The sequence below is a fragment of the Erinaceus europaeus genome, chromosome 3 (assembly GCF_950295315.1).
Source record: "Erinaceus europaeus chromosome 3, mEriEur2.1, whole genome shotgun sequence".
NCBI lineage: Eukaryota > Metazoa > Chordata > Mammalia > Eulipotyphla > Erinaceidae > Erinaceus > Erinaceus europaeus.
The window spans coordinates 183546684-183567469 of record NC_080164.1 but is presented as its reverse complement, the minus strand read 5'-3'; the positions used below and the strand labels follow the sequence as shown (position 1 = coordinate 183567469).

Below are 20786 nucleotides of genomic sequence, written 5' to 3'. Positions count from 1 at the left end.
TGTGTGCTTGGTTTTTCAGAGTGACCGGCTCCTCATCAAAGGTGGACGGATCATCAACGATGACCAGTCCTTCTACTCCGACGTCTACCTGGAGGACGGACTCATAAAGTGGGTGAACAGGCCGGGCCTTAAGGACGCAGCCTCCTGGGGCTGCCTGGCAGGGAGGGGAGGGAGCGGGCCGCAGGGAGGCGAAGGCCGGTGTCCTGCCCCAGAATGACGGTGACGTGTCCTTGGACTGGCCCAGAGATGCTCCTGAAGTCCCTGAATGCTCTAGAGATCTGGGAGGGGGCATAGGGGACCCGCCCCCTCGTTCCTGAGTCTCCGTGGGCTAATTGTCATCCAACTGGGGAAGTTTTGTTTGTTTGTTTGTTTTTTGTTTTTAAATACCAAGGAGCTTGTTTGGGTGTGGGGCTAGGAGTTACAGCAGGTGTGGGGGGTGACGTGGAAGCGGCATCAAACTGAGCCGTCCCTTCCCACCCCCATGGGATCTGCAGGGCCGGATCTGGCTCTTCATGGCGGTGACTCAAAGCCCAGACGGCCGAGTCTGCATGGTGGGTCCCTTGCTTAGTCTCTCTGGCCGTTATCAGACCTGTGAGGTCTGCTGGGTGATTGTGGTCACGGCTTCTGTTAGGCCCAGTCCCTCAGGAAGCAGACAGAAGGGCAAGAGAGGGGAGTCAGGCAGTAGCACGGCGGGTCAAGCGCAGGGACCGGCGTAAGGATCCCGGTTCGAGCCCCGGCTCCCCACCTGCAGGGGAGTCGCTTCACAGGCAGTGAAGCAGGTCTGCAGGTGTCTGTCTTTCTCTCCCCCCCTCTGTCTTCCCCTCCTCTCTCCATGTCTCTCTCTGTCCTATCCAACAATGACAACATCAACAACAACAATCAATACAACAACAATAAGACAAGGGCAACAAAAGGGAATAAATAATAAATACTTAAAAAATTATATATATATATATATATATAAAAAGGACACTGATAATACCACACATGTGAGGCCTTGGCTCTGCCAATACTTGAACCAACAAAAAATAGCTTCAGAATGTGAATTATATGTAATGTGAATAATATTAAAGAAAAAGAAAGGCAAGAGAGAGAGAGGCAGGACAGAGTTCTCACTGTCTCTCTGGCACGCCCCGGGCGTCCAAGCCTGACCGCTGCTGTGACGCCTGGCCTCGAGTCCTGGCGCAGGGCCTGCAGGGCCGCCCTGTGGGGCCTTTCTCCTGGCGTCCACCTGCACAGGGCTCCTGGTGCGCCTCCTTCAAGGACCCCAGCTGTCAGGGCAGCGCTCTCTTGGGAACGCACTCATAGCCCCCCAGAGGGGACGTGGCTTCAGGCACTGACTTGAATCGGGACAGAGTTTATTGATTTACTTTGGATAGAGTCAGGGAGAAATGGAGAGGGGATGGCGAGATGGGAGGGAAGGAGGGAGGTACGGAGGGAGGGAGGGAGAGAGAGAGAGAGAGGAGAGAGAGAGGAGAGAGAGAGAGGAGAGAGAGGAGAGAGAGAGGAGAGAGATGAGAGGAGAGAGAGGAGAGAGAGAGAGGAGAGAGAGAGAGGAGAGAGAGAGGAGAGGAGAGAGAGAGAGACAGAGAGAGAGGAGAGAGAGGAGAGAGAGAGAGGAGAGAGAGAGAGGAGAGAGAGAGAGGAGAGAGAGAGGAGAGGAGAGAGAAGAGAGACAGAGAGAGGAGAGAGATAGAGAGGAGAGAGATGAGAGGAGAGAGAGGAGAGAGAGAGGAGAGAGAGGAGAGATGAGAGAGAGGAGAGAGAGAGAGGGAGAGAGAGAGAGAGAGGAGAGAGAGAGGAGAGAGAGAGGAGAGAGAGGAGAGAGAGAGATGAGAGAGAGAGAGAGGAGAGAGAGAGAGGAGAGAGAGAGGAGAGAGAGGAGAGAGAGAGAGAGGAGAGAGAGGAGAGAGAGAGGAGAGAGAGAGATGAGAGAGAGAGAGAGAGGAGAGAGAGAGAGGAGAGAGAGAGAGAGAGAGAGAGGAGAGAGAGAGAGAGAGAGAGAGAGACCCCTCTAGCCCTGGCCCACTGCCCTGGAGCTTCCCCCCTGCACGTGGGAACTGGGAGCTTGAACCTGGATCCTCGCTCACTGTAACTTGCTTGCTCAGCCAGGTCCACACCACCCCGCCCCCGACCCGCCCCCTTTTTAGAGGCACTAGGAGCTCATTGCTCCCAGCAGCCATTTTTCCCTTTTTTTTTTCTTTCTAATTTTTGTTATATTGGACATAGCGAAATTGAGGGGGAAGGGGAGATGGAGAGAGAGGGGGAAAGAGAGACCTCTGCGGACCTGCTTCGCTGCTCATGAAGCAGACCCCCTGCGGGTGGAGGGCCGGGGTCAGAGCCCAGGTCCTTGTGCTTGGTACTGTGTGCTTAACTGGGTGCACCGCTGCCCGGCCCCCAACCCCTCTGTCAGAGATGGCTGCCAACAGTGTTTGAGATTCTCTGGCGTGATGACCTGTTTGGGGGACCCCTGTCACTTGATGGAGTTGCTGAGGTCACTTGTGTTGGGCTCAGCTCAGCTCAGCTCAGCCCTCCCTCCTCCTGGAAGCCTTCCCAGATAGCCAGGCTGGTGAGGCATCCTAGGGGGGCCCGGCTTGCACACCATCCACTCTTAGACCAACCAAACACCGTCTCTGTTGCCTGTCTGCAGACAAATAGGCGAGAACCTGATTGTCCCCGGCGGCGTGAAGACTATCGAGGCCAGTGGGCGGATGGTCATCCCCGGAGGGGTGGATGTCAACACGTACCTGCACAAGCCCTCCCAGGGCATGACGGCGGCTGACGACTTCTTCCAGGGAACCCGGGCGGCCCTGGCGGGCGGCACCACCATGATCAGTGAGTGGAGCCCTGCTGGGGACAGCGGGAGCCTCTCCCCTTCACCACTGCTGGGGTTCAGGTCCGTGGAGACCCGGTCGCCGTGGGTGAAAGTGTGGAAAGGGCGGGGGGGGTCCCTGGACGTGATAATGTGGGCGGAATCAGGAGTAGAGGCTCTTTCTAGAAGTCTGGCCATGACAGCAGATGCTGCTGGGGACACCGGGCAGGAGATCCTGGTTGAAGATATTTTATTTTTTTGTTAATAATCCATTTATTTAAAGGTAATTTAATTTAATAATCCATTTATTTAAAGGTAATTTAAATTAAACAATTTTTAAATTATCTTTATTTATTGGATCGAATCGAAGGAAGCAGGGAGAGAGAAAGAGACACCTGCAGCCCTGCTTCACCACTTGTGAAGCTTTCCCCCTGCAGGTGGGGTCCAGGGGCTCAAACTCGGGACCTTGTGCACTGTAACATGTAGTTCAACCAGGTGTGCCACCACCCGGCCCCTTTATTATTATTTTTTAATTATCTTTATTTATTGGACATAGACAACCAAAAATCGAGACGATAGGGAGTGAGAGAGAGGGAGAGGGACAGAGAGACACCTGCAGCCCTGCTTCACCACTCACAAAGCTTCTCCCCTGCAGGCGAGGACCAGGGACTTGAACCTGAGTCCTTGTTCATTGTAACATGTGCTCAACCAGGTGCGCCGCCACCACCACCACCGACCCTCTCAGTCACCTCCATCTCCCTCTCCTCTCTCAGTTTCTCTTTGTTCTACCTAATACAAAGTAGAGAGAACTTAAAAAAAAAAGTAAATACGAAAGGGGACAAAGATTCTTAGAGTGCTGGCACCAAGCCCAGCAATAACCTTGGAGCAAATACATAAATATTTTTTTCTCCTTCTTTCTTTCTTTCTTTCTTTCTTTCTTTCTTTCTTTCTTTCTTTCTTTCTTTCTTTTTTCTTTCTTCCCTTTTGTTGCCTTTGTCATTTTATTGTTGTAGTTATTACTGTGGTCGTCGCTGTTGGATAGGACAGAGAGAAATGGAGAGAGGAGGGGAAGACAGAGAAGGGGAGAGAAAGACAGACACCTGCAGACCTGCATCACCGCCTGTGAAGCGACTCCCCTGCAGGTGGGGAGCCGGGGGCTCGAACCGGAATCCTCATGCCGGTCCTTGGGCTTTGCGCCAAGGACCGGCATGTGCGCTTAACCTGCTGCACTACTGCCCAATCCCATAAATAAATATTTTAAAAAGGGGCCTGGTGAAGTTGACCCTGGTTCTGTGCCCGAGCTCCCCTTGGCCTTTGTGCCAGTGGAGGCAGCCTGCGGGTGTGGAGTGTCCTCCCATGGCAGCTGTGTGGGCAAGTCTACCCACCGTTTACTCCTTGTCTGGTGGCCTGGGCTGAGCTGCTTAATCTCTTCGAGATTCCAGGTTCCTTCCCCTGCAGAGTGGGGTGTCGAGTTCCCTCTCATGAGAGAGTTGTGAGGGAAATGAGATGCTTTATGTGGAGCTTTTGTGGCACCGTCTGAAACATAATAAGTATCTTCTCTTTTCTTCTTTTAGCGTAGATGGCCCTCAGGGTTGGCCCTGGAGCTCACTGCCTACATGACAAGTCACTACAGTGGCCATTACTTTCTTTATTCGTATTTGGCAGGGCAGAGAGAAACTGAGTGGGGGAAGAGAGAGAGAGAAAGGGAGAGAGAGAGACAGAGAGAGAGAGAGAGGGAAGGAGAAGGATGGACACCTGGAGCCCTGCTGCATCACTCATGAAGTGTCCTCCCCTGCAGGTGGAGAGTGGGGGCTTGAACCGGGGTCTTTGAGCATGGTGAGATAGATGTGTGCTTAACTGGGTGTGCCAACTACCCGGTCTCATCATAAATATCTGATAAGTAATAATGAGGATTGATGCAGATAGGATGATGACAGGCTTAAGATGACAGTAGTAATGCTGGTGAGGCTGGGGAGACAGCGTAATGGTTGTAAAAATGACTCTCATGCCTGAGGCTCCAAGGCCTTAGGTTTAATCCCTCGCACCACCATAAGCCAGAGCTGAGCTGGGCTCTGGTAAACATAAAAAAAAAAAAATAGTAGTGGTGGTGATGAAAACTGGAGAGGGCAGCGCCGTTGATAGTTATGGTGACGATGGTGACAAGTGATGACGTTGTTGATTGTGATGATGGGGGAGTGCAGAGGGGAAGGGTGGTGATGGTGACAATAAAAGCAACGATGGTGGTGATATTGACAGTGTGACCTGAGAAGAAAGAGGGAGAGGATGGTGGTGATGAAGGTGATAATGTTGACTGGGATATTGATGGTGGTGGTGGTGGTGGTGATGACACTGTACTGGTCACAGTGGTGATAGTGATGGTGGTGGTGGGGATGGTTGTGTTGATGGTGGGGATGGTTGTGGTGATTCTGTTGATGTGTTGATGGTGGGGATGATGGGGATGGTGGGGATGGTGGTGATGGTGACTGATGATGGTGATGGTTATGGTGATTCTGTTGATGTGTTGATGGTGGGGATGATGGTGATGGTGTTTATGGTGGAGGTGATGGTGTTGATGGTGACTGATGATAGGGATGGTTGTGTTGATGGTGGGGATGGTGACTGATGGTAGGGATGGTTGTGGTGATTGTGTTTATGTGCTGATGTTGGGGATGGTGGTGATGGTGACTGATGATGGGGATGGTTATGGTGATTCTGTTGATGTGTTAATTGTGGGAATGATGATGATGGTGTTGATGGTGACTGATGGTGGGGGTGGTTGTGTTGATGGTGGGGATGGTGGTGATGGTGACTGATGGTGGGGATGGTTGTGGTGATTGTGTTGATGGTGGGGATGATGGTGATGGTGACTGATGGTGGGGATGGATGTGTTGATGGTGGGGATTGTGTTGATGAGTTGATGGTGGGGATGAGAGTAATGGTGTTGATGGTATGATGGTGGAGGTTATGATGGGGATGATAGTGGTGGTGGTGACTGTAATGGTGGGGATGGTGAGAATGAGGTGGAGATGATGGTGTTGGTGGTGCTGGTGGGATGACTGTGATGAGGCCAGTGTGAAGGTGATGGTGGTGTTGTTGATGGTGGTGCTGGTGATGGTGGGATGGTGATGGTGTTGATGATGGTGATGGCGGTGGCGGTGGTGATGATGATGTTGGTGGTGATGGTGATGGTGTTGATGGTGGTGGTGATGGTGGTGATGATGATGTTGATGGTGGTGGTGGTGGTGATGGTGATGGTGGTGATGGTGATGACTGTGATGAGGCCAGTGTGATGGTGGTGGTGATAGTGATGACTGTGATGAGGCCAGTGTGATGGTGGTGATGATGGTGATGGTGGTGATGGTGATGGTGGTGGGGGTGGTGGTAATGGTGGTGATGGTGATGACTGTGATGAGGCCAGTGTGATGGTGGTGGTGATGGTGATGGTGGTGATGATGGTGATGGTGATGGTGGTGGGGATGGTGGTGATGGTGGTGATGGTGATGACTGTGATGAGGCCATTGTGATGGTGATGGAGATGGTGATGGTGGGACAGGGATGACTGTGATGAGCCCAGTGTGATGGGATGATGGCAGTACAGTTGATCTGGTGATGGTGATGGTGACAACAGAGACGGCTGTTCTGACAGCAAAGAATCTACCATCAGGACACCCCGAGTCCTCAGCACCTTGCACCCTGACACCTGTCTTTCTGTCCCAGTTGACCACGTGGTCCCGGAGCCTGGCTCCAGCTTGCTGGCCGCCTTTGAGAAATGGCACGAAGCTGCCGACAGCAAGTCCTGCTGTGACTACTCCCTCCACGTGGACATCACAAGCTGGAGCGACGGCGTCCGGGAAGAGCTGGAGGTTCTGGTGCAGGACAAAGGTCAGTCAGAGCCCAGGCGCCCGGTGCCCCTGGCTCTCCGCCGACTGGGTGTGTGTGTGGGAGGGTATGGCTGCCTTTGCACCTGCCTTGAGCCCTGGGCACTGGCTTAGGAGGTGGTTGGCGTCCTCGCTGGTAAGCCTGTCCTCTTCTCCTTTGGACTTTGGATTTTTGGAGGTAAACCTGCTCCCCTTCTCTGCCCATCTCCGTCTCTCTCTCTCTCTGTTGCCTCCAGGGTTATCACTGGGGCTTGGTGCGGGCACTACAAATCCACTGCTCCTGGAGGCCATTTTTTTCCATTTTATTGGATAGAACTGAGAGAAATTGAGAGAGGAGAGGAGATAGAGAGAGACCTGCAGACTTGATTCACTGCTTGTGAAGCTTTCCTCCTGCAGCAGCGGGAGACGGAGGCTTCAACCCTGATTCTTGTGCAGGTCCTTGTGCTTAGTACTATGTGTGCTTAACCAGGTGTGCCACTGCCCACCCCCTGAAGCCATTTTCTCCAGCCTGGCATGCAAGGCTGTCTCTGTCCTAGCCTTACCCTCCTATCCCCACTTGAGCTCAGCTGAGCACCTGGGAACCCTCTCTCTCTCTCTCTCTCTCTCTCTCTCTCTCTCTCTCTCTCCCCACAGCCAGGCTCCGCTCCTGCCGTTCCCCTCACCGCCACTAGGGGTGCCTTTTCTCCCGCACCCCTCGCCTGTGCAGCGCCTCCCAGCTCAGCTGTCCCCCTTCTCCCATCTCCCTTCCCTTCCTTAAATGCTCAAGGTGGCTTCTTAGGGTTTTGCCAGGTCACCTTCCCCACTGCTCCTGGATTCCAGGCACTGTCTGTCTGTCTGTCTGTCTGAGCTACTTTTTAATCCCCAGGTTTTAGGAGGCCGGGAACCATGTCTCTGTCCCCCTGTTCCTACCTTGGTGCTCACACGAGGGGTCCCTTCCGCACGGTGCAGATGGTGAGCAGAGCAGAGAGGACAGAATAAAGCCAGGGACCTGCTTCACCACTTCTGAAGCCTCCCCCCCCCCCCCCCGCAGTTGGGGAGCCTGGGCCTTGAACCAAGATCTTTGGATGGGTCCTTGAGCTTAGTACTATGTGTGCTTAACCAGGTGTGCCACCGCCTGGCCCCCTTCCTTTCTTATTTTTATTCATTCATTCATTTTTTTTGCACACCGGGGGTCTTTTGTATACAATCCCACCGTCAATCCCAGGGCTGACTTGCCCCCCACCCCTCACCCCCATTCAAGTAGACGCAGGGAGACATCACAGCACCAGAGCTTCTCCTGGTGCCGAAGCGCCTTCCATGGGATGCCAGGGCTCAAACCTGAGCAGCAGAGTGGAGCCCCCTTGAGCCAGCCCCCCGGCCCCTGCTGCACCGTGTCACCGTGTCTCCCGGGGGTCTGTGCTGGCCGGGTGACCCGCTGACCAGCTGTTTCCCTGAGAGCCCTTCTCCCCGACTGACCGCCGTCCACGCCCCTTGTCCCCACAGGCGTCAACTCCTTCCAAGTCTACATGGCCTACAAGGACCTCTACCAGATGACCGACAGCCAGGTGGGTCCCTGCCAGGCGGGCGGCCGCAGCCTCCCCGGTCTCGGCTCCGGGGGCTTCAGGGGCTCTGGCGAGGGGGTGACTTTACCCCCACTGCTGTGCTCACAGGCCATGACACAGCCCAGTCACTCTGTGAATTTGGTTTTTCCATTTATTTAGTTTTTTATTTATCCCAGAGCCCTGCTGCGCCCTGGCTGCTGGTGGTGCTGGGGATGGAACCTGGGGCCTCAGAGCCTCAGGCAGGAGAGTCTGTGTGCAGAACCATTATTATTATTATTATTATTATTATTATTTCTCCAGAGCCCTGCTGCGCCCTGGCTGCTGGTGGTGCTGGGGATGGAACCTGGGGCCTCAGAGCCTCAGGCAGGAGAGTCTGTGTGCAGAACCATTATTATTATTATTATTATTATTACCCCAGAACCCTGCTGAGCCCTGGCTGCTGGTGTGCTGGGGATGGAACCCGGGGCCTCAGAGCCTCAGACAGGAGAGTCTGTGTGCAGAGCCATTATTATTATTATTATTACCCCAGAACCCTGCTGAGCCCTGGCTGCTGGTAGTGCTGGGGATGGAACCCGGGGCCTCAGAGCCTCAGGCAGGAGAGTCTGTGTGCAGAGCCATTATTATTATTATTATTACCCCAGAACCCTGCTGAGCCCTGGCTGCTGGTGTGCTGGGGATGGAACCCGGGGCCTCAGAGCCTCAGGCAGGAGAGTCTGTGTGCAGAGCCATTATTATTATTATTATTATTATTATTATTATTATTATTATTATTATTTCCCAGAGCCTCAGGCGGGAGAGGCTGTTGTAGGACTCCTTGCTGTGTCCCCAGTCCTCTCCTACTTCTTGCTCTCTTTAATAATTCTTTTTATTTTTTTATTTTATTATTATTTTTTTTTCCTCCAGGGTTATCAATGGGGCTCGGTGCCTGCACCACGAATCCACTGCTCCTGGAGGCCACTTTCCCCCCATTTGTTGCCCTTGTTGTTGTAGCCTTGTTGTAGTTATTACTGTTGTTGATGTCATCGTTGTTGGATAGGACAGAGAGACATGGAGAGAGGAGGGGAAGACAGAGGGGGGAGAGAAAGATAGACACCTGCAGACCTGCTTCACCGCCTGGGAAGCGACTCCCCTGCAGGTGGGGAGCCGGTCCTTGCACTTTGCACCACGTGTGTTTAACCCGCTGTGCTACCACCCAACCCCCCTTTTTATCATTTCTTTACCTGTTTTAATGCAAGAGAGACATAGATCAGAGCCCTGCTTAGCTCTGGATGATTATGGTGCTGGGGTTTGAACCTGGGACCTTGGAAGCTCAGGCAGGAGAGTCTTTTTCATAGCCATGATCCTGTCTCCTCATCCAGTTATATATATTTTGCCTCCAGGGTTATTGCTGGGGCTCAGTGCCTACACCATGAATCCACTGCTCCTAGAGGCCATTTCTTTCCCCTTTTGTTGCCCTTGTTGTTGTGGCCTTGTTGTAGTTATTATTGTTGTTGTCATTATTGATGTCGTTGTTGGGTAGGACAGAGAGAAATGGAGAGAGGAGGGGAAGACAGAGAGGGGGAGAGAAAGACAGACACCTGCAGACCTGCTTCACCGCCTGGGAAGCGACTCCCCTGCAGGTGAGGAGCCGGGGGCTCGAACCAGGATCCTTATGCCGGTTCTTGCGCTTTGCGCCACGTAGGCTTAACCCGCTGCACTACCGCCCGACCCCCTCCAGATATGTTTTATAAACTTTCTCATTCATTTATTCTTTAAAGACAACAGAGCACTGCTCAGCTCTGGCTTCTGGTGGTGCTAGGACCTCGGCAGGAGAGTCATTCGAAGAACCATTGTGCTGTCTCCTCAGCCTGACATCGTCTCTCCCTGTATAATTAATTCATCCCTTAATTCCTTACTGAAAGAGAGAGGCAGACACTAGGGCCCTGTTTCCTGTGACTGATGGTGGTGCTGGGGATTGAACCTGGGACCTCAGAGCCTCAGGCTGGAGAGTCTTTGACAGAAGCACTCTGCTCTCTCTCTCTCAACCCTGTCTTTTTATTTTTCAATCTTTGCAAGTTTATTTGCTTTTGTATCTAGAGTCCACTGTGAGGGAAACCATCTGGTCCTTCTCCTTCACCTCTTCAATTAATTTATTAACAAAAATCCACCTCCAGGGTCACCCACCTTTTTCCTGGCAGAGTAGTATTCCACCGACTGGATACTCCTTAATCAACGTCTTCATCCGGGTGGCTCCTGCAGGGTGGGGAGGCACAGAAGAGCATATGAGCACGTGCTCATGACTGATGTTTTCTCTACCCCCCCCCCAGCTCTACGAAGCCTTCACCTTCCTTAAGGGGCTGGGTGCGGTGATCCTGGTGCACGCAGAGAACGGGGACTTGATAGCTCAGGTGAGTCCCTCCCCGCCTGCACCTGTGATGGGGCGGGGCACCAGGCAGTGAGGGGCGGGTTCATGGAGCACCCCCAGAACAGGACAGCGGGTCCCACGCCCCAGGGCCCAAGACTGCCCCCGGCTGGGCTGTCTGATGGGGGCTTCCAGGGCCTGGGGGCCTGAATTTGGTTTGGTCACCAATGCACATAGGCCAGAACAGTGTTCTGAGTCCTCTGTCTTTATCTCTCCATCTCTATCTCCTTCAAAATAAATCTTCCATAAAGAGAGAGTGGTGTCTCACCTGGTTGAGCACACACATCACAGTGCCCAAGGACCCAGGTTCAAGCCCCAGGTCCCCACCTGCAGGGGGAAAGCTTCACAAGTGGTGAAGCAGGGCTGCAGGTGTCTCTCTGTCTCTCTCCCTCTCCATCTCCTCCTTCCCTCTCAATTTCTCTTTGTCTCTATCCAGTGGTGAGTAAATAAAGAATAAAAAATATTAAACAAAAATGATGTGGGTGGGTGTAGACATCTGGGACTGCAGAGGGGAGCAGGGAGGGGCTCTGGCTTGCCCCTCAGACCCCCCAAGTCTGGCTCCCGCAGCCCCCTCTGCCCCGGCCCCGGCCATGCCCTGCCTCTCTGAGCCACAGCCACTGACCGCCGCCCCATCCTCCGTTTGCAGGAGCAGAAGCGCATCTTGGCCATGGGCATCACGGGGCCCGAGGGCCACGCCCTGAGCAGGCCCGAGGAGGTAAGACGCCCGTGCGGGCCTGGCAGCCCCACAGAATCCCCCGGCCCCACTGTCCACACACGGCGCCCAGCACAGTGACCCTCGGGGGGATGGGAGACAGAGCCAGACGGGCGGACAGATGCCCTCTGATGCCCTCGTCAAGTGGGGTGACAGCAGACACGGGGTCAGAGTCCTCCCCGCTCCAGGGGGCTTGCGGGGCCCTGGCCCAGCCCCTGATTCCTGTCCCCTCTGGAGTTGGAGGCCGACATGACGACAGTGTCCTGGGGCCCTGACACAGGTGCCATGACCGTGGAGGGGCCCAGCAGGTGGCGTGGGGCTCAGATACTCAGGTGCCAGCCGTGAGCAGGGCCACTCGGGGGCATGTCACAGGACGGGGTGACAGACTTGCACGTGCGCCAACAGAGTGGGTCTCTCTTGGGGCCACGCTTCCTTAAGGGACTCGCCCGGGGGGTGGGTGGCCCTGAGGTCCCCGGCAGGGTGGTGGCTCCCACCCCCCCCATGCCCCTCGAGTGACCCCTGGCTTGTTGCCTGTCCAGCTGGAGGCTGAGGCCGTGTTCCGGGCGGTCACTATCGCCAGCAGGATCAACTGCCCCGTGTACATCACCAAGGTGATGAGTAAGAGTGCGGCCGACATCATCACCCTGGCCAGGAAGAGAGGTGGGTGGCACGGGGGTGGCGCGGGGGTCAGGGGCCAGGAGGAGAGGTGGGCGACTCCGGGGTGGTGTGCGGGTCAGGGCCAGGGCCTGCATGGCCAGGTGAAGGATGGGCGGTGGGTGGATGTAGGGTGGATGAGTTGGTGAGCGATGGTTAGATGGTAGACAGAGGGATAGATAGATAATCGGTGGACAAATGATAAGACAGATGATAGGTAGGTAGATGGGTAGATGATAGGCACACAGACATATGGCTAGACAGACAGACAGATGAAGGATGGACAGATAGGTGCATGAAATATGGTTGGAAGGAGTTTGATGCATTTTGATGGATGCAGTTGAGTTGGCTGGCTGGATGATGGGTGGATGGATGGGTGGATGGATGGATGGATGATGGGTGGGTGATGGATGGATGGATGATGGATGGATGGGTGATGGGTGGGTGATGGGTGGATGGATGATGGATGGATGGATGATGGGTGGATGGATGATGGGTGGATGATGGATGGATGATGGGTGAGTGATGGGTGGATGGATGATGGATGGATGGATGATGGGTGGGTGATGGATGGATGATGGGTGGATGGATGGATGGGTGATGGGTGGGTGATGGGTGGATGGATGGATGGATGATGGGTGGATGATGGATGGATGATGGGTGGGTGATGGGTGGATGGATGGATGGATGGATGATGGGTGGATGATGGATGGATGATGGGTGGGTGATGGGTGGATGGATGGATGGATGGATGATGGGTGGATGATGGATGGATGATGGGTGGGTGATGGGTGGATGGATGGATGGATGGATGATGGGTGGGTGATGGGTGGATGATGGGTGGATGGGTAAGTGGATGTAAGGTGAGTGAATTGACAAAAGGATGGAGGGATGGTCCGTGGATGGTGAATGCATGTTTGGATGGATCCACTGGATATAGGATGAATGAACTGATGAATGAGTGGATGGATGGATGGATGAGTGAGTGAGTGAGTGAGTGAGTGAGTGAGTGGATGGAGATATGGTGGGAAGGTTGGTGGATGGATGAGCGATGGGTGATGGGTGGATGGACTGTGAGTGGATGTAGGATGTGTGGTCAGTGGATGGATGAGAGCCTGTGTGGATGGATATGAGGCTGTGGGATGGATGAGTGGATGGATGGGTGGATGGATGGATGGATGGATGGATGGATGGATGGATGGATGAAAGGATGGATGTCTGGACAGGTGGGTGGATGAATGAGTGCATGGGTGGATCGATGAATGGATGGATGAGTGGATGGATGGGTGGGTGGGAGGGTGGACTGATAGATGTGTGGTGGGATGGATGGATGGATGAGTTGATGGATGAGTGGATAGATGGATGAGTGGATGGATGTATGCATGAGTGGAAGGATGAGTGGATGGATGTATGCATGAGTGGATGGATGAGTGGGTGGATGAGTGGATGAGTGGATGGATGGATGAGTGGATGAATGGATGAGTGTATGGATGTATGCATGAGTGGATGGATGAGTGGATGGATGGATGAGTGGATGGATGTATGCATGAGTGGATGGATGAGTGGATGGATGGATGGATGGTGGGTGGATGAGTGGATGGATGAGTGTATGGATGAGTGGGTGGATGAGTGGATGAGTGGATGGATGGATGAGTGGATGAATGGATGAGTGTATGGATGTATGCATGAGTGGATGGATGAGTGGATGGATGGATGAGTGGATGGATGGATGAGTGGATGGATGAGTGGATGGATGGTGGGTGATCAGTGCACTGGGAGGGAGGGAGGGAGGGTGAATGAGTGCATGGGTGGGTGGATGGATGGGTGGGTGGGTGGATGAGTGACTAGATAGATGGGTAGATGAGTGGATAGATGGATGGATGGGTGGGAAGGTGGATGGATGGATGAGTGGATGGGTGCATGAGTGGATGGATAAGTGGATAGATGAGTGGATGGATGGATGAGTGGATGGATGGGTGGATGAGTGGATATATGTATGTATGTATGAGTGCATGGATGTATGAGTGGATGGATGAGTGGATGGATGAGAGGGTGGATTGATAGGTGCATGCTGGACTGAATGGATTGATGAGTGGATGGATAGGTGGATGGATAAGTGCAAATATTGACAGATGGTGTGGATGGATGATGGATGGACGGATAATGACTGAGTGGATGATGGATAGGTGAGTAGAAATGTGGATGGATGGACAGGTGGATGGATGGATGAGTGATGAATGGATGGACGGATGGACAGGTGGGTCAGCCTTGGGGAGAGTGTCTGGCAGGGTAGCTCCCAGTACTGACCGCTGTCCAGTGCAGTGTCCCTTCCCAGGGCCTGCAGTGTAGCCTGGGCACTGAGACCTGGCGGCTGAGGCCCGCATGGAGGGGCTGAGCCCAGAGACCCCCGGCCCCCACACTTTGCAGGCCCCCCCCAGCCAGCCCACTGCCGTGACCCCACGTGACTGTCTGCCCAGGGCCTCTGGTGTTTGGTGAGCCCATCGCTGCCAGCCTGGGCACAGACGGCACCCACTACTGGAGCAAGAACTGGGCCAAGGCCGCGGCCTTCGTCACCTCCCCGCCTCTGAGCCCAGACCCCACCACACCTGACTACCTGACCTCCCTGCTGGCCTGGTGAGCGCCCTGGGGTGCAGGGCTGGGTTGATGAGGCTGGCCCAGGTGCAGGGGTGCAGGACTGGGGAGATGAGGGCTGGCCCAGGTGCAGAGGACAGGGCTGAGTTGATTGGGCTGGCCCAGGTGCAGGGGTGCAGGGCTGGGTTGATGAGGCTGGCCCAGGTGCAGGGGTGCAGGGTTGGGGAGATGAGGGCTGGTCCAGGTGCAGGGTTGCAGGACTGGGGAGATGAGGGCTGGCCCAGGTGTAGGGGTGCTGGGCTGGGGAGATGAGGGCTGGCCCAGGTGCAGGGGTGCCGGGCTGGGGAGATGAGGGCTGGCCCAGGTGCAGAGGACAGGGCTGAGTTGATTGGGCTGGCCCAGGTGCAGGGGTGCAGGGCTGGGGAGATGAGGGCTGGCCCAGGTGCAGGGGTGCCATGCTGGGGAGATGAGGGCTGGCCCAGGTGCAGGGGTGCAGAGCTGGGGAGATGAGGGCTGGCCTTGGTGCAGGGGTGCAGGGCTGGGGACATGAGGGCTGGCCCAGGTGTAGGGGACAGGGCTGGGTTGATGGGGCTGGCCCAGGTGCAGGGGTGCAGGGCTGGGTAAATGAAGGCTTGCCCCTGTGCAGGGGTGCAGGGCTGGGTTGATGGGGCTGGCCCAGGTGCAGGGGTGCAGGGCTGGGGAGATGAGGGCTGGCCCAGGTGCAGGGGTTCAGGGCTGGGGAGATGAGGGCTGGCCCAGGTGCAGGGGTGCAGGGCTGGGTAAATGAAGGCTTGCCCCGGTGCAGGGGTGCAGGGCTGGGTTGATGGGGCTGGCCCAGGTGCAGGGGTGCAGGGCTGGGGAGATGAGGGCTGGCCCAGGTGCAGGGGTTCAGGGCTGGGGAGATGAGGGCTGGCCCCGGTGCAGGGGTGCAGGGCTGGGTAGATGAAGGCTTGCCCCGGTGCAGGGGTGCAGGGCTGGGTTGATGGGGCTGGCCCAGGTGCAGGGGTGCCGGGCTGGGGAGACAGGACTGGCTTGTGTGCCCAGGTGACATTGTATGGTAGCTGGTGCTCTGTGCGTGTGCCCTCTCTCTGTCTCTCGTTCTGTCTCTTTCTCTCTCTGTCTCTCTCTCTATGTGTCTCTCCCCCACTCCCACCCACCTCCCCAAACAATCAGGAGGCCCAAGCTCCTGTCTCTCTGTCTGAGAGATGGATTACCTGTTGTACAGGACCAATACCCCCTGCTCTGTCTGTCTGTCTTTCCCTGTGTCTCTGTCTCCGTCTCTCTCTGTCTCTGGAAAAAGTGAGGGGTCTGATCTGTGACACACCTGGTGGAGGGCACACATGGCCCTGTGTGACGCTCCAGCTCAGACCCTCACCGGCAGGGGCCAGAACAGACAGCAGGCGTGTCCTCTCTCTCTCTCTCTCTCTCTCTCTCATATATATAAAGATGAGAAAAGGCTTCTGGGAGCAGTGAAACCAGCCCCAGAGGTATTTCCAGAAATACAAAATAAAAGTGCAGAAGAGAAAACGACCAGGGAGGGAGGTGACGGGCAGGTCAGAGCACTGGAGGGTGGGAGAGCCCGGGCAGACCCTCCTCTTCCCGGTGAGGGGCCCCCGGATGCCCACCTCCCCCTGTTTACCACCCACCCCATCAGGACCCCGAGGACCGTAGGACCGGCCGTGTCACCGCTCACACGTGACGCCCTGGGCAGTCCGTGGAGGCATAGATGTCTCCCGTGGCGTCTGTCCATGTCCTGAGCTCAGACCTGAACCCCACTTTGTTCCTGTCCCCCCAGTGGGGACCTGCAGGTCACGGGCAGTGCGCACTGTCCTTACAGCACCGCCCAGAAGGCCGTGGGCAAGGACGACTTCACCCTGATCCCCGAGGGTGTGAACGGGGTGGAGGAGCGGATGACGGTCGTCTGGGACAAGGCGGTGGTAAGACAGCAGCCTGTGCCCCCCCCCCCACACACACACCCGGGAACGTTCTCGAAGCCCCTGCCTGGCTCTGCGTCTTGTGCGTGGCTGTGTCGCCCATCCTTGGAGCCGGAAGCCAAGGGCCCGGCGGGGGCACAAGATGCTGGTGACACCGGAGAGTGTGGCCCGCGGTGGTGGCAGTTTGGCTGCAATTTGCATTTTATGTTCTAATTGTTTCTTTTCAGGAATTTTAAGCTTTATTTGGGTAAAATGAGAGCCTACATGCTACAGGACACGTGGGCAGTAAGAGACAGAGAGAGACAGAAAGACAGAGAATGGGGAGTCGGGCGGTAGCGCAGCAGGTTAAGTGCAGGGGGCGCAAAGCACCAGGACCGGCATGAGGATCCCGGTTCGAGCCCCCGGCTCCCCACCTGCAGGGGAGTCGCTTCCCAGACGGTGAAGCAGGTCTGCAGGTGTCTGTCTTTCTCTCCCCCTCTCTGTCTTCCCTCCTCTCTCCATTTCTCTCTGTCCTGTCCAACAATGACATCAGTAACAACAACAATAAAACAGAGGCAACAGAAGGGAATAAATAAATATTTTTTAAAAAACTCGAAAGCACAAAAACCAAGTGAAAAATATGCAAAATAGGGCCTACTTCCCACTATCAGATGCAATGCTGTAACGTAACCTAAAAAAAAGAAAGAGATTGGAAAGGCAACTGACTTTTATACAGGCCTAAGGCTCCGCCTTCTTCTAAGCCACGCCCACACTTATGACAACTTCCTGGTTTCCTTCCTACTTCCCAAGTGCTACCTGCGAGTTCTTCCCCACTCACAGGAGGAAACGTGATAACACAGAACAAAGTGACCACATCCCAACTCTTTAGGGCTTCAGGTCCTCTGGTTGTCGTCTCCTAATATTTTCTTCTTTGTGAATTTGGATTAAAATTCTTCTTGGGGTGCTGGAGGAAATAGATCTGACTTCTGTAATCACTTCTTTGGTTGATAAGTTCCCCCAGACTTGTCTCTAGCCAGTAGTTCATGTTTTGAAGTCGGGTTTTATTGCATATGTGTGAAGGCAACTGTGTGTGTGAGTATATGCATACCTGTGTGCTTGTGTGTGTGTTGGGTCGGGTGCAGAGGCTCCGTGATGCCTCCAGGAAGCCCCAGGGCCTCTTCCCTCGTGTCACATGACCGACCCCCAGGACACTGATGAGCTGACCTCATGGCCGTAGAGTGGATGTCACCGCCACTCCGCTCCCTCCACTCCTGCCCCAGTCACCTTGCAGGGGTCTGCTCTCAGCTGCGGAGAGGAGGAAGTTCCCTGTCTTTCTCTGTTATCTTCCTCCTGTCGGGGGTTTTTGTGCCTTTTTTTGTCATTATATCTGCTTTTTTTTTTTTTTTTTGCCTCCAGGGTTATCACTGGGGCTTGGTGCTGGCACTAGGAATCCATTGCTCCATTGCTCCTGGCGACTATTGTTTCCATTTTTTGGATAGGACAGAGTGAAATTGGGGGGGGGGAGAGACACCTGCAGACCTGCGTCATTGCTCATGAAGTGTCCATCCTACAGGGGGCAGTCGGGGAGGGTGCTGAGCCAGGGTCTGTGCCCTTAGTGCTGTGTGCTTCTAGCCAGGTGCACCACGACCTGTCCACCCCAGCAGACTGTTCTCTTTCTTTTAGGTATGTCTTAAGTATCTATTTACTTATTTTTATTTTTTAATGAGAGACAAAGTCCAGAGCCCTGCTCAGCTCTGGCTGATGGTGGTGCCGGGGGTTGAACCTGAGACGTCGGAGCTTCAGACACGAGTCTTCAGAGTGCTCTACCAATTGTCAAGTACTCCCTGTGCATGGTTCTCCCATGTGGTTCTGGCTGGAGGCTCGAACCCGGCTCCTCTCCTGGGTGCACTGTCGTCCACAGCCCGGTGGCGAGCCCCTGGCTGGCCTGCCCGCCCCCTCACTGCCGTCTCTCTTGCCTCCAGGCCAGCGGCAAGATGGACGAGAACCAGTTTGTGGCAGTGACCAGCACCAACGCCGCCAAGATCTTCAACCTGTATCCGCGGAAGGGACGGATTGCCGTGGGCTCAGATGCCGATGTGGTCATCTGGGACCCTGACCGCGTGAAGACCATCACGGCCAAGAGCCACAAGTCGGTGAGTGCCCCCGGCGCCCCCTCCCCGCCTCCCCTTCCTCCTCCTCTCCCTCCACCTCTTCATTTGGACTTCTCCTTCCTCCTTTTCCTTCTCTTTTTCTTCCTTCTCCTCTCCCTCTGCTTCCTCCTCCTCTTCCCTCTCCTCTTTCTCTTCTTCCTCTTCCTGGTCCCCTCCTCCCCCTCCTCCCGGGTGCTCTGGCTTTGTGGGCACTCTGGGAGCAGACCTGCCTTAGTCATCCATGTTTCTCCTCCGAACAGATGGAAGGCTGGGACCAGAGCTGCTCGCGGGCTTCTGTGGGTCCTCCCTCTTCTGTCCCTGCCCCATTCCTCCTTCTTTCCTGTTCTCCCTCTCCTCCTCTTCCTCCCCTTTTAAAAAAAAATAATTTTATTGACTTAATATTGGATAGACACAGAGAGAAATTGAGAGGGGAGGGGGTGATAGGGAGAGAGACAGAGAGACACCTGCAGGCCTGCTTCACCACTCGTGAAGCTTCCCCCCTACAGGCGGGACCAGGGTCTTGAACCCGGATCCTTGTGCACTGTGACATGTGTGCTCAACCAGGTGAGCCACCGCCTGTTTCCTCCCCCTCCCTCCTCCTCCTCCTCTCTCTCTGTTATGTATATATCACTCTCTCCTTCAGCCACACCCCCTTAGGCCTGTTCTCACTGTCCCCTGGCTGACTTTTCTCTTGTCTGTATATTCCCATGTCATTTCCTCCACATTTGTCTTCCTGATTCATCTCACTTTCCATAATCATTCTCTCTGGATTTTTCCGTTCTGCTGCCCATGGCAGACGCTCCCTTTTTCCTGGCCGAGTAGTGCTCCATTGGATCAGCGGGCCATGCCGTGCCTGCTCATCCGTCTGTGGGCGGTCCATTCCCCTCCTCCTCTCAGCCATTTCCAACAAGCAGAGATCCTTTTCAGCCAGCTTTGGGGAGCACTTCCTGTGTTGATATTTTCATTGTCTCCAGAAAGAAGCTTTGTAATATTTTTATTAGTGATTTAATATTGATAGAAAATCATCAGATAGCAGTGGTATAATTCCAGGGGTGTAATTCCACACGATCGCCACCACCAGAGTTCTGTGTCCCCATTCCCTCTATTGCAAACTGCAGTGGGTCCCCAAGGTCACAGATGTCACAGATGGGCTATTATTTCCACAAACACACACACGCACACACACACACACACACACACACACACACACACACACACACACGTCGCCCTCCCTTGCCCATTTTCCTATGGTCCTGCCTTCTCTTCCTCTGTAAGTCACACTTACACTTGCTACTACTGCTGCGCTTCCTTCCCTGATTTCTCTGGGCCCTGCCTCTGGTCATCTTACCCTGATATTTCTCCCCCTCTGAGAGGATGGACCATAAAACTTTTTTTTTTTTTTTTTTTTTTTGACAGAACAGGGAAAAATTGTGAGAGTAAGGGGAGAGAGTAAGGGAGAAACACACCTGCAGACCTGTTTCACCACCTGTGAAGTGAAACCCCCTGCAGATGGGGGTTGGGGGCTTGAACCTGGGTCCTTGTGCTTGGTGGTATTGCACTTAACTGCCTAACCCCTGGCCAAAATTCTCTATGGGGAGCAGCAGGTGGGAGTTGTGGCTTCTGTCATTGCTTCTTCACTGGACATGGGTGTTGGCAGGTGGATCCACACCCCCAGCCTGTGTCTGTCTGTCCCTAGTGGGGCAGGGCTCTGGGGAGGGGAGGCTCCAGGACACACGGATGAGGGCGTCTGCCCAGGGAGGTCAGGATGGCATCATGGCAGCATCTGCAACTTGGCAGCTGGAAGGCAGTAAGATATAAAGCAGAACAAATTGTTTAATAAACAGGAACCAAAAGGTAGGACTAGAGCAGATGGGAATGGGGTCTTGGTGTGGAAGAAGCTCGGAAGTCTGTTTCAGGCCTGTTCCACGGAGCCTGTGTCTTAGTGATCTGTTCTTCAGCCCAGTAGCTAACATGGAAGCGGTTGAAAAATACTGTCTGGGAAGATGGTGTCCGAGTTGAGACCAGGGCTAGAAAGCTGGGTCAAGGCAGAGAGCAGCTAAGGAAACACTCTGGTTTCAGGTGAGGGGGAAGCAGGGAAAAGAGAGGCTGCCCACGCTCACGGCAGGAGGGAAC

The 20786-nt window shown here is 54.6% G+C and overlaps 1 protein-coding gene across 1 annotated transcript in view; it reads left to right on the top strand.

Moving 5' to 3' along the window:
- Positions 1-20786, top strand: part of CRMP1 (collapsin response mediator protein 1) — a 46636-nt gene that overhangs the window by 17959 nt on the left and 7891 nt on the right. The window contains exons 2-11 of the mRNA XM_007538416.3: positions 20-108; positions 2651-2835; positions 6530-6694; positions 8173-8234; positions 10538-10618; positions 11279-11347; positions 11884-12004; positions 14476-14632; positions 16386-16527; positions 18486-18656. Of these exons, the coding sequence (XP_007538478.2) occupies positions 20-108; positions 2651-2835; positions 6530-6694; positions 8173-8234; positions 10538-10618; positions 11279-11347; positions 11884-12004; positions 14476-14632; positions 16386-16527; positions 18486-18656 (1242 nt within the window). The remainder of the gene's footprint in view (positions 1-19; positions 109-2650; positions 2836-6529; positions 6695-8172; positions 8235-10537; positions 10619-11278; positions 11348-11883; positions 12005-14475; positions 14633-16385; positions 16528-18485; positions 18657-20786) is intronic.